Source organism: Poecilia reticulata, linkage group LG20, assembly GCF_000633615.1.
Source record: "Poecilia reticulata strain Guanapo linkage group LG20, Guppy_female_1.0+MT, whole genome shotgun sequence".
Lineage (NCBI taxonomy): Eukaryota > Metazoa > Chordata > Actinopteri > Cyprinodontiformes > Poeciliidae > Poecilia > Poecilia reticulata.
This window is the reverse complement of record NC_024350.1, coordinates 18,580,640-18,593,468: the sequence shown is the minus strand read 5'-3', so window position 1 is coordinate 18,593,468 and position 12,829 is coordinate 18,580,640. Positions and strand designations below refer to the sequence as shown.

At 41.9% G+C, this 12,829-nt stretch overlaps 1 protein-coding gene and 1 long non-coding RNA gene across 2 annotated transcripts; one reads left to right on the top strand and one right to left on the bottom strand.

Annotated features, from left to right (window-relative positions):
- Positions 1–2,414: 2,414 nt before the first annotated feature.
- Positions 2,415–9,587, top strand: LOC108165718 (uncharacterized). The gene is made up of 3 exons (XR_001776061.1): positions 2,415–2,500; positions 7,496–7,667; positions 7,800–9,587. It is a non-coding gene; the product is annotated as an uncharacterized LOC108165718 (long non-coding RNA).
- On the bottom strand, positions 3,033–12,609 carry kbtbd2 (kelch repeat and BTB (POZ) domain containing 2). The gene is made up of 4 exons (XM_008396419.1): positions 12,404–12,609; positions 9,916–10,414; positions 6,065–6,230; positions 3,033–5,785 (listed from the first exon to the last, which is right to left on the bottom strand). Exons 2-4 carry the CDS (start codon positions 10,086–10,088, stop codon positions 4,226–4,228), a joined length of 1,899 nt encoding a protein of 632 aa, XP_008394641.1. The 5' UTR covers positions 10,089–10,414; positions 12,404–12,609; the 3' UTR covers positions 3,033–4,225.
- Between the last annotated feature and the right edge of the window lie 220 nt (positions 12,610–12,829).

The window sequence follows — 12,829 nt, the reverse complement described above, 5'->3', positions numbered from 1 at the left end:
TTAGCCTGCCAGCTAAAATGCTAAATGTCTTGGCTACCTTAAACTATTTGAAACATGTGGTAAGTAACTTTCAAACTTTCCACATAATTAGAGCGTAAAACTTTAATTACAGTCAGCATAACTCAGGAACTGGTCCGACAGCCAGAGGATGTTTTATTTGATTTTATTATATAACACAAAGTCTGTGTTGATGACAATTTGTTTGGCTTTTGGTAGACTTTATACGCACTACACTTATCAGCACTACTAATAAGGCAGTGGTTAAAAATGGCTACTATTTATGTTTTAAGGAAGCCTTATGGTGAATTTGCTAACTATTATTTTGTAGATTTTTTATATTTTCTGTCGTTTTTTTACCTCCAATTCCTTTATGTATATTTTTTCCCAGAATCCTACATTTAAAGTTGCATTTATATATTTTTGAAACTAAAATATTTAGCAGTTTAACCAGTCAGCAGGTCAATAATTACCACTCACAATTAAACCAAAAACATAGTTTAGAACCATGTTAAAATTGAACCTCGGCATATTTTGAGTGTTTTTTGGGCATCACAAGTGGATTAAAGGGATTAATTTATAAATGCTGCTGCATTAATGAGTTAAATAGACTTTTATTTAAGGTGAACAACCACAGTGCTGCTACAGAAATCATTGAGAACAAAAATGATTTGCATTTGGTGTAAAAACATCCTGATTATGAAGGAAGTTTGTGTTTGAAGGCTGTTAACATTTCCCAGACCTTTTTTCTACTTTTAAATGAATATATATTTGGAGAACTATATTTACTAAGACCTAAAATAGCCTGAAGACTTATTTATTGATGTGTAGCGTGTTATATCAAAAAGAACTATATCCATGTTGTGTCATTATAACACTGGAACAAGTGGACCACTGTGTTTATTTGCACAAAGCAGCCATTACTCTGTCTGTGGATCTTTACCGTGTAACTGTTCGTTTCGAGGTGCGTTCAGGATCGTTTCCCTCCATGCTGCAAACTGTCGCTGTCCAGTGAGCATGATCGACCAGTACGATGTTTCTCCACATAGTTGTTTGATTTTAAGTGTTTTTGATTATTTGTGCTGTTTTTCTTTTCTAATCTGATATCTTTTCATTTTGTATTTAAACCGAATGAATGTATTGTAAGAAGAAATATTTTTTCCTGGAAGAAAAGGCCGTGATGAACCATGTTGTTGTATTAAAAATAAATAAAAGTTGCATTTTTATTTTCCTGGCCTTTTGGTCTTAAAATATTAGTCAATAACACAGTTGATGTAGTTAACTAAAACCAACAAAATAATGAAAACTAAAACTGGAACCGTAAGGTGAGTTTATAAAACATCTAGATATATCCTTTGTTTTTGTTTATAAATATTTTCTTCCTTTTGAACTGAACTCGTTTTATTTTGTTTTCACACACAAGCGGTTTACGTCAGCTATCAGCAAATTACAGCCAATTCTCCTGGCAGCTGCGTTAAATAGATGAAAATACTTAAATTATTTCAAAACAAATTTTTGAAAATTATTTAAAATGAATCTATTTGTAAATTCATTTTTAAATCTACAAATAAAAATTTGTGCATTTTTATCACTACATTTTATGAAAATACCTTACATGTAAGGTATGAAGTATGAAATGGTTAAAAATTAAAGTATGAACAAACCAAACACCAGAGGCCATTTGCAGAACGTTTTTGGTATATTTTTTAATAAATTAACGTTCATCCAAAATACAGTGCCAAAGGAAAAATGATGCAGCCAAACATGCTAGTAAGGTTTGTCATGAAGCACCTGCGCTCATGTTTAAAGATGTTTTAGAAGGAAGACCCCCCACCCGCCATGTTATCGAGCTCTCTCCTCTCTCAGCCAATCAGCAGCAAGATTTCTCAGTACTCATCCAGAAAAAAAATGTAATCTGATAAGAAGATGAAGATCTACAGACAATCACACTACAGTAATGTCAGGTATTAAATAACAATAAAAAATAAAAGACACTAATACAAAATAGACCTGGTTACGCCCACCCATCGCTTCCACACTAAAACAGCCGTTTTAAACATATGAAAAATATAGTTTTTATAAATTTATATAATTCAGCAGCTTGGAAATAAAAAAAAATAATAAAAATGCATGAGCCCGAGTGGAGGTTTTTTACTGCGAGTGGAGTTTTGTTTGTTGCAGAGAAAGAAACAGAGACAGACTGAGGTGTGAACTGCTGGTTGTGTGGAAGACCTGTGTGCAGCAGACGTGACGTAATGAGGGGCGGGGTCAGTTGGGTGGAGGGGGCGGAGCCTCAAGCGGCGGAGGCGGGGCTACGAGTGGCTGGACCTGCAGCCACCCCGTCTTTAACTTCGTCCACCTGCCGCTCGGTCCTCCGGAAACGACCCGCTCCGTCTGCGAGGCCTTTTAAGGAAATGCATGATCCCATTTTTTTTTTTTTTTTTTTTAAAGGAATACTCCGCTAAAAATCAAAGTTCAAACATTGTGGGACGCTTCCAAATAAGTGAGTTTTCTAAATACATTTTCTTTACTAATTTTTGTTATTCTGTGCCGTTTCCGGCCAAAAAAATAATAAAAAAAAGGATGATTTATGACTAGCCAAGAGTTTGTTGGTCTACTGAAGGGAAATGTGGTTTTATGACCCCAGTAACCAATACTACCAACGGCAATTAGCTTATTTTAGATCATTCAGGCATATTTACATATATGCTGGTTGCTTAGTCAATATGGTTTATTAATTAAGACACAAAAACCAGAATAAGTGAAAAATTAATCTACGAATAATGGAAATTTTGAGATTTGAGCACGTTTATGAATTAACTCCTCATATATAAAACTAATATGCAATGTTTTAAAATCGTGGGTATGAAATGGTTGAAAACGGAAGTTTAAATGGACGAAATGGCGACGGATGACGAACAGGTTGTCTGGTTGCTCCTTCACCGTTTTCCAGGAGCCAAATGGAGCCGATTGGTTCCGACTTCAGTTCAGTTCGCCGCTATATAGAAAGCTGACGGCTTAAAGTAATTTTTTAAAAATCGTAGTTTGCTCTACTTTTGCTTTGACCGATTGTCAAATGACCCAACAACGGACAATAACCGTAGCTAAAGCTAATATTAGCCAAAGGTGTTGAAACTGACGTCACCAAAATGAAACAAATGAAATGCAGTCTGCAAAACTAAATTAAGTTGTACATCAGATTTGAGTATTCTGGTGACTTTTCTTCACATTTCAAACTGTAGTTTGTTGGGATATTTTAGATTTTACGTGTTTAGCGCCGCCGGAGCTTAGAAAAACTGAAACTGCATTGAAGGCATCAACTTTAATTAGACCAGCTACTTTTTTAATACAAAATAATCATCAGCAGACATGGAAGGCAGTGAAAGTCTATCCAATATTTCATGAAAGCATTTTTTTCTTTTGCGATTCAGTACATTTAGCTTCATTCTGGAGATGAATAAAGTTTCCATCTTTATTTAATGTTTTTAAAAAAAATTAATTACAAAAAAGGGAATAACTGAAATGAAAAGGTAGACGTGTGAAATTGTTTCTTTAAAAAAAAAGTACGAAATGAAAGAGGTTTGATGCATAAATGGGGAATATCTGTTAATGCATTCCTTTAAAGATGGATCATAAACTATGTTTATAGGAAACCCTGCAGCACATTTTTCTCCTTTATGTTCCAGTTCTTAGGGGAAAAATTAAACAAGTGAGAAGGCAACATGAGGACACGATCCGGCCCAGAGCTGTAAAACCACCCAGTGCATTCCCTTTGAGCCCAGCTGTTCCGCTTTTATCGTTTCCCGAACTTTATTTTATTAAAGCTGCATAAATATTTATCAAAACTCAAGTGTTCCAACAAGAAGGTGCTGAAATATCTTCAAATTCAACATCCAGTTGCAGTGATCTTTGATTTTCTGTGGAGTATTTCTTTAGCAGAGAGGAGAGATTTTGGTACAGTTTCTGTTAACCAGAAGGTTTACCAGTTAAGTGCATCATCATCATCATCACAAAATTAGTTTGAGATTATCACATTGTAGAAACAGTATGACCGACATAATATCTAACAGATGTCACCACTGAAAGTAAAAACAGAACCAAAAGGAGAATGGGTTTATGTTCGAGGGGAATCGAGTCCGGAGGACCCGCCGCACTTTTCACGCCAACGCTACAGCGCCCCCCCCTCCTCAATGTTCCTCCACCGTGTCATGGAGGGGGGAGGTAGAAGCTATACGTGGGGGAGGGTCACCAGCTCTCCGTCCACCTCGAACTCCTCACCGCCGTCGGGGGAGAAGAGGTACGTCGGCGGTTTCCACGGAGACTCCTCCAAGCAGGAAGGGTAAAGTTTCCCTACGGCGCAGCGGAAGTCCTTCCCCAGATCCCAGAGGACGCGTTCGGACACGGGCTGCCGCAGGAACCAGCGGTCCAGCTCCGCGTCGTACTGGTAGATGGCGTACTTGGCGCGCTCGTTCATGTGGGTCTCCCTCATGAAGATGCAGAGCGAGTTGAGCAGCACCACGGCGCGCACGCACGGGTCCGAGTAGCGCTTGGCCGGGATGTTGGCGGCCAGGCGCCACTCGTTCTTGTTGACGTCGTAGATCTCCACGGTGACCGAGGAGCCGTCGATGGTGCTGGTCGGCATGCGGATGCCGGAGTTGCTGACCACGTGGAGGCCACCGATGTAAAAGATGAGGTCGCCGAAGGCGGCGGCAGAGGCGAAGCAGCGGCTGGTTTTGCGCATGGCCATCTCTACCCAGGCATCAGCGCGGGGGAAGTAGCAGTACATCAGGTCGTGCGTCATCACGTAGATGCAGTCGTGCGCCACAACCGAGGTGCTCCAGTTCCAGGCGAAGGGCAGTGGGCTCATCATAGTCCACTCGTCCTTCTCGCAGTCGTAGCGCTCCACCGTGCGCTTGTTCAGCTCTCCGCCCACGTTGTCGCCGCCGATTGCATAGATGTAGCCGTCGCAGTAGACCAGTGACGGCTTGATGCGGGCGCACAGCATGGGGGTCTTCGGCACCCAGGCGTTCTGCTGCGCATCGAACCAGAAGAAGCTGTCGACCGAGCGGAACACGGCCTGCAGCTTCCCGCTCCTGCCGTGGTTGGCGATTGAGTTTTTGAGGGGGATCTGACCGCCGGCGATGTAGACGTCGTTGTCCGGGGTAACGAGGGTCCCAACCTTCTGCAGGTCTCCTGGCGGGTTACACAGCTTGTACACCTTCTCCGCTTGTGGGCTGTAACACACTATCGTTGTAGGCGCCGACGTCGACGTGACGTAGGTCTCGCCTTGCGTCTCCGACATGGCCTCCATGAAGATCAGCATCTCCTCCTTGGTCATGCCCAGGCGAGGCTTGAAGAACTTGGGCATGGACTTGTAGAGGCCCTGCACTACCACTGACTTATCGTTGGGCGGCAGACCCTGGAACCAGGCGCGCTGGGTCACCTCCGACAGCGCGTCGATGCGGATCTGACTCAGCACGGAGGACAGGTGCTGCGAGCGTGCCTCCATGTTGAACTCTAACCACAACATGGCCGCCTCGCGCACCGTCTCCTCCTTCTCCACGTTGAGGTTGTCGCTGCTCAGGATGTCGATGAGCAGCTCATGGGAGAGCTGCAGGAAGGCCTCCTGTCGGTAAACTCTGGGGAACTTGTGCTCCACCATGCGCTTGGCGCTCTGCTTTAGCTCGCTGCAGCTGAAGAGGTCGCCGATGCTCAGCATGCGGACGCAGTTCTCAGCGTTGATCTTCTTCACCAGGTAGTCTCTGCACTGCAGCAAGACGTCTTCCACCTGAACGAGACAAACGCATCACAAATCTGTCCAGCACTTCCATAAGGTAACATCACACACCCACTGCAAAAACACAAAATCTTACCGAGCATTGTTGGTTTAGTTTCTAGTACCATTGGCAGTGAAATAATTTGTCCAATGGAACAAGTATTTTTTCATTAATATTGGTAAGATGCTCTTTTTTTTGCAGTGCAAGACATTTAATACAAAAAACTTCAAGTTTGTGTTTGTACCTCAACAAAATGCTAAGATCCCTTATCGAGGGACAGTGGGGCGTACCTGTAGGAAGCAGGCGGTCTCGTAGAGCGGCTCCACCGTGCTGTCGCTGATGGCCAGGTGGCCCGTGTAGGCGTAGGCGATGATGATCTTCAGCGTGGCGGGGTCCACGTTCCTCAGGTGGACGTGGGTCTGCTTGCTCTCGCTGAGGCCGCTCATGAACATCGCTCTGCAGTGGAGACACCAGCAGTGAGCAGCATGGACTTATTATAATAGCATCACAAGATATTGTGATAAAACGACAATAAGAACCATTTCCTTCTTTTTTTAGATAGCTGTATGTCTGAGTGCAAGGCACACAAATGCTGCTCTTGAAAATCATTCCCATTTGCAATAAGTTTCACAAATCACAAAAAAAAAAGTATGATTTGCTAAACTGCACAAATCACTAAAAACCCAGACATGTCCAGGGAAAAAAATATGCAGCCAGTCCAAAGCAACAAAAAAAAACATAAGACATGGGTAGATAGGTGGCTGAGGATGGACCCCTTTCAATGAAACGATACGTTTAGTCACCCTAAGTTGTGCTAGCAGCACTTAGCATTCGTCAAGATTCATTGGTGGAATTGAGAGTGTTGCGCAACAAAAATAATCATCCGTCTGGAACCCAGTGCGCTAAACAGTACAGCACAATTTAACAAAACTTCAACGCAGAGCACTCACCTCCAGGAATTTTAATAACAGAGGGACTAGAATCAGCCACATTTCTACATAACTGCATCTAGACTGTTATAATCTTAACTGCCCTCTCGGTCATTTGTCTCATACATGTCAAATTAAGTCAAAATAAAGTGCAAGAAACAGAGAGACTGGACCAAGTCAGAACAGATGTTTCTGTTTGGGTCTCCAAACATGCTGGCCGTTTCACAACCCAGGGTTGTTCTTTTAAAAACACACAGAGCCTCTTAATGACGGCTGGAAGCTCGCCAACGCTCCCAGCCGGAGCCTAGGTAGCTGGAAGTGGCCGCTGCTGGAGTCCAAACACCGCCGTGCTGCCCGTGTTATTCTACACCAGCGTCCACACTGCGAGTTACGCAACCCTAACAACCAGGAAGCTACTGATCCTGGACAGTTTAAATAAAAACAGCACCTTTTCCCAACTACTGGGATGTTTTTGAAGCAACTCTGAAGTGGAAGATGCAGTTCTGATGTTTTGAAAACCACTGAAATAATTATTTAAAATTATAAAGGAATGTCAGGATTCACCAACATTTCTCATAGAAAACAGAAGCATTTTCTGATTTTAGGAGATTCCTGATGCAACGGGTGCACTAACCAACACATCTGTGATCAGGTCAGAGGAAAATGTATTCCTGATCAGCCATTTTTACCTCAGCTGTGATGTAATCTTTAGCATGTCTGCAACCTATAAATTAACAAGTTGGCTTCTTCATTTTGATTTTTTGTTGATTTCACAAGTTGCTTTTACTGAAGGAATCCTCCATCAGAAGCCAGATTAAAACCCAGAATGAGGGATGGATCGGTCGCCATAGAGACAGCCGACGAGGCGAGAGATTAAAGGACAAAAGAATGGACAGGTGGAGGGACAGTTGGACATTCAGATGGAAGGATGAACAGACTGGATGACAAATGGATGGATGGACAGGTGAATAAAATGTTGGTTGGATAAAATTATGAATGTATGAAATGCTGGATGAATGAATGGATGGATGGATGCATATCCTCCATGTTGAAAGTGGATCCGGTTATAAATCCTGAATCATAAATCATTTTCCAGACCTCCTGACCAAAAAGCCGCCATGTGGAAACCCCAGTAGCCAATCAAAAGGCTCCTCCTCCTCCTCAGGATGAAGACCAGATAGACCTGCTGTTGGGATAAAACCATCCGCCTTCTGGTGGGAAGCATGATGTCAACCAGCTGCTGCATGATTGTTCATTTCATTTAGAGAACAGACTCATCTGGAAAACATTTCACCAGTTTCTGCCTCCAAACTGAACATTTAAGGTTCACCTTTACCAACAGATTAAATAATATCCAGAAAAACATCAACACAACTCAAATTATCAGGGATTTCATCACTTTTTGTTACCCAAAAGTAAAAAGAAGAAGAAGAAATTTACTTTTTGAACAATACAGAGGAGGGTTTTTTTTTTTTTGGGTGTGTTGGCCTCAGCAGGGGCCAAACCTGCCAGGCTGTATTACGCAACCCTGCAGAATTACCCCTTTTACCCCCTCCATCTCTTAACAAGAGCTACGTGACCAGACTCTCCCTCCCTCCGCTCTGCGGTCCGGCTGCTCCCCCTGAAGCCAGGCGTGGAGGATGGAGAGGAGGCAGGAGGAGTTCGGCGGAAACGCAGCGACACCTCTGCACCCCGAGGGGGAAACACTCTGTTCGCACCAGACAGGCAACGCGTGGGGGAGGGGGGATGATGCAGCAGATTTCCAGCCGAAACATACAGACTGCTGCATCTCATTATGCAACGCTGAGCGCATGAAAGAGGAAAACGTCTGGTAGCAATTACTTCATTTTTTCCCCCCTGAATGTACCAGGAACTGGTTGGAGAACAAGAGCTGGAGCTCTAGTCCTGCAGCCAAAGCGCGGCTCGGGGGCCCATTAGTGGACCTTCGTATGATTCTGTTTGGCCCCTGAGCTCAAGTCGACAGTAGCTGCGCTTCCTTTACAAATTTACGCAAAACTTTGTTGATATTCCTATAAAGTTGGGGGGAAAAAAAAAAAACAATTTAGAAATTGCCGTCTTTCCATTAAATTGACAGTATTTTGTGTTTTCCAGGCACAAAGCGCCATTTTATTGCTTTAAGTAACTGTGTGACCTTCAGTTGTTCAGCTGATTTAGTGCCTTTAAATTGGGCCTCTGTCTGTCTTTCTCTAAAAAACTGCCTTCAGGAAGTCATCACAACATGGCTACATTATTAACCCTTTAACACTTTTACCAGCATTTCGATTGTATAATGAGCTCAGCCAGGTGTTCACTAATTACAGCTGGCTAGTCTGAAGGAGCTGAGTGAAGAGGGCTGCTGTGAGGTGGAAACTCGTCATCTTGGAAACTGCAGCTCAGAGGCGGAGCTGCAGCTCAGAGGCGGAGCTAGGTCCACCCAGGCGTTATGCACAGCTGCATGGTTGCCATATTGTGACCTTCCTGTACTATTGTATCCAGTCTGTATGATGATGCTCAATTACCTCTGTTGTTTTGAGAAACAGTTTTTTATTGTTATTTTGGTTTAATTCAACTTTTTATTTTGTTTTTCCATTTCTCCAACTTTCAATAGTTGTAGCCCCTAAAATGAGCTTATAGTTTTATGCATAAATAAGCTTGTTTAAATTGATTTTCCATAAAAATATTTTGATTTCCCCCAGAAATCTGGCTAAGCGAAGTGGTAGGGCAGTGGGGAAGTTCATCATTTGTCCCACTGTGTTTTAGTGTCAAAAAATGTCAAGTTGACAGACAATTTTATAAATAAATCATAAACAACAATGAAAATACAGAAATGGCAAAATAAAAATACCGTTTCTGTAGGCCTGTCACAGAGACAAACTTTTCTGGACGATAAATTGTCCCAGAAGTTATTGCGATAAATGATAAATATTGTTTTTTCTTTAAACACAATTTTCAAGTAATATTATGGTAATGGAATAACACAAAAACACATCCCGAAAGATCAATAAACTTTAAATTACAAAGAATATTTAACACTGGAGCTGGAAAACAGTTTAAATATTCAAAATAAATAAAGAAGACAACAGAAAAAAAAACAGAGAGGGCCAGTTTCAAAACGCTTAGCCTGGCAGGGGCAAGTAAAGCCTGGTGGCCCGCCAGGCTGATAATACTCTGGAGGAAACCCTGGTAACGGTTAAACAAAGCAGCCTGCTCACCTGAAATAGGAGCTACACGTGGCCAGGACCATCTTGTGACACGGGAACTCCGCGTCCTCCACCAGCAGCACCACATCCGTCAGAAGCTTCTGCTCGTAGAAGAACTTGAGCTGCTCCAGCAGCGAGACGGCGTAGTCCGTGTTGACCGGCCTGCGCTCACTCAGACCCGACATGGTTGCATCCCAGGAATCGCGCCCCAGCTTTGAAAACTCGCGTGGCCGGCAGAACCGGACTCAAACCAACCAGGAGAAATTTGAAAAGGGGGAGTTTTATTCTCTGGCCCTCCACTCCTCCGCTGGAACAGGTGGAGGTGTCAAGACTGTGGCGGCGGTGGGGGGGTGGGGCGGTCTCAGGAGTCCACAGGAAGTGGGGGATGCAGGGTGAGGACGGGGTTTCCCCTCCGAGGGTCAGCGGTCATCGGACGTCATGCGGCGAGGCACGGAGGAGAATCGGAGGTAGAGAGGGCGACTCCGCTGCGGCGCCGTCACATCAAGGGCCGCTGGAAAACAGTGTTTTTATTTTCATCAGGAATTTTTATTATTATAATACACTGTAAAAACAAAGTCCTACCAAGTATGCTTGGTCTATTTTCTAGTATAAATACCCCACTACATCTAAAATAAGACAAAGTAACTTATAAGTAGCTTTTCAGCAAGATATAGAAGCTCATTGTAAGTCAATAACTCTTTAAAATTTATGAGAAACTGCTTGTTCCACTGGTTTCATTTATTACATGACTTGGAAAAAATACTGATAAGTGAAAATAATCTGCCAATGGAACAAATACAATTTTAAGGACTTATTAACCTAAAACCAGCTCCTCTGTCTTGAACAATACTGAAGTCTTTTCTTCCTTTGCACATTTTGTTTATATTCATCTAATCCTAACACTTGCATTTGATTTATTTACATCACAATAAAAACAAATAAATAAAAAGGAGGCATGCAAGCAAATGTATCCTTCACTACATTGAAATAAAAAGGTAATTTTATTTATATGGCACATTTTCAGCAAAGGCAGTTCAAAGTGCTTAAAGAGGAAGTTAGTAGTTTTTTTTTATATATATCAGTTGAGAAGATGGAGCCATCCAATAAAAAACATTTTGTCCTGGTGATATGGCTTCAAAATAATTATTTTTTCCTTTGATTTCTTGGCTTGAAAAAATAAAATTAGATATTTTCATACCAGATCCAATTTCCCCTCCCACTTTCTTTACTAGACAGAAATGACAAATGACAGAATAGTTTCAAAACGTGACTCATCTCAATCATCCCTTCTGTATACAATAGAATATTAGAGCCAGGCGACAAAATTATTTAATTACAAGAATATAGTCACAATATTAGCAAAATAAAAACAATTTTACCAGAAAAAAAAATTCTTAAAAAATTATGAGAAAAAAAGTCTTGGAAAATTATTTTTTATGTTGGAGTTCTCACAAAATTAGTACTATGATCTAATAAAGAAAATAAGGTCATAAATCCCAGGAAACTGGAAAATTGGTATTCTCCAGAAAAAGCCTGATTGGTGCAACTCCAGATGTTTTCAACGGTTTAGATTCTTTTCTGCAGTTTTAAAAACTATTGTTGGGCTTCAGTTTGAAAATCGCAGTTCATAAACAAGTCAAATATGAAATGATGTCAAAAGCAGCATAAAAATGTCACTTAATACAAATCAATTCTGCCCAAATGTCAAACCATTCTGGTTTTCATCCTCATCTCTAATATGGCAACACATAAAGAATATTGTGCTCATAGATTACAAAGAGTGTTTTAAAGAATCTGGCTTTTATATTACAATTTAATTACAGGTTTTTAAGCAATCCTATCCAAGTTTATTTAAAATAAAACATCGTGCTCCAATACCATTCCTAAGCAAAAATCAAGGTTTCATATTATAATTTTCATTAAAATTGTTCGAAATGATGCAGCTGCCAAGGTCAGCATCACTCCCAGCTAAGTAGCCGGTTTATTTTGATCTAGAGGCTGACATTTTGCGAATCTGTACCGTTAACATGTTCTGTTAGCCCAAAGCTAATTAGCTGCGTTAGCACGTTATCGCCACAGGAACAACCCATTTGAGTGGCTTCATACTGGCCGGGATAAAACAAAAAGATGTGATCAGATTGGCCCACCCTTTATAGCGGAGTTTCTGGTTATCCGAGAGGAAAATAAAACGATCAGAACAGAACCAGCGGCTCTAGCCTGATTCACAGCATGTTAGCTTTAGCATGGTAGCTTTAGCTTTCCCCACTCTGCACAGTTCCGGCCCAGTTTAACTGGGCACCCGCTGGGGCACACTGTCTGGTTGTTAGCGAGGGAAGAGTCAGATACCACCATCCCAGCTCTGGTGTTGTGACAGAAGATTCTGGTGTCAAAAAACATGAAGGGAAACCAGACAGCATCAGCTAAGCTAATAACGGCCAGAGCTACACATCGCCTCTTCCGTAAAACACCTCCGACAAGAAAAAAATACTACATTCCTTACTTTGATTGTCGGTGAGATCCACTCACTGAACCGTCCTGATGTTTTTCCGTCGGTATGAAGAGTAAACTGGACCCTTGAGGCCGAACTGAGACGATAAAGACTGTTATGAGTCGGCGCCGAGCAGCGGACAAACCTCTTAGCGCATCAAAGGCGCCTCTACAGAGCAGAGGCCAACTGAGGATACTGCACTCAAACCCAGTGACCTGCCCTGTTTTATAGAGAAATAACGCCCTCTGCTGGACAGATAATAACATAACAACTGTAGAATTGAGACATGGCGCCATCTGCTGGATATATTGTGATACCACAGTAGTGAAAGAGTCAAAAGTTCTTCATGACTAAGAAATAGTTTTTTAAAAGCTGGACTTCTACAACAAACAATTTGAATTTAAAAACAAATATTAAAGGTACAAAAATGCACATTGC

What these genes read in the sequence shown, in the direction of transcription:
- kbtbd2 (XM_008396419.1), bottom strand. Translation starts at nt 10,088, where the DNA reads ATGTCGGGTCTGAGTGAGCGCAGGCCGGTCAACACGGACTACGCCGTC. An exon ending in ACGTGTAGCTCCTATTTCAG is followed by an intron (nt 6,231 to 9,915) that starts GTGAGCAGGCTG and finishes TCTCCACTGCAG; the next exon opens with AGCGATGTTCATGAGCGGCC. An exon ending in AGACCGCCTGCTTCCTACAG is followed by an intron (nt 5,786 to 6,064) that starts GTACGCCCCACT and finishes TGTCTCGTTCAG; the next exon opens with GTGGAAGACGTCTTGCTGCA.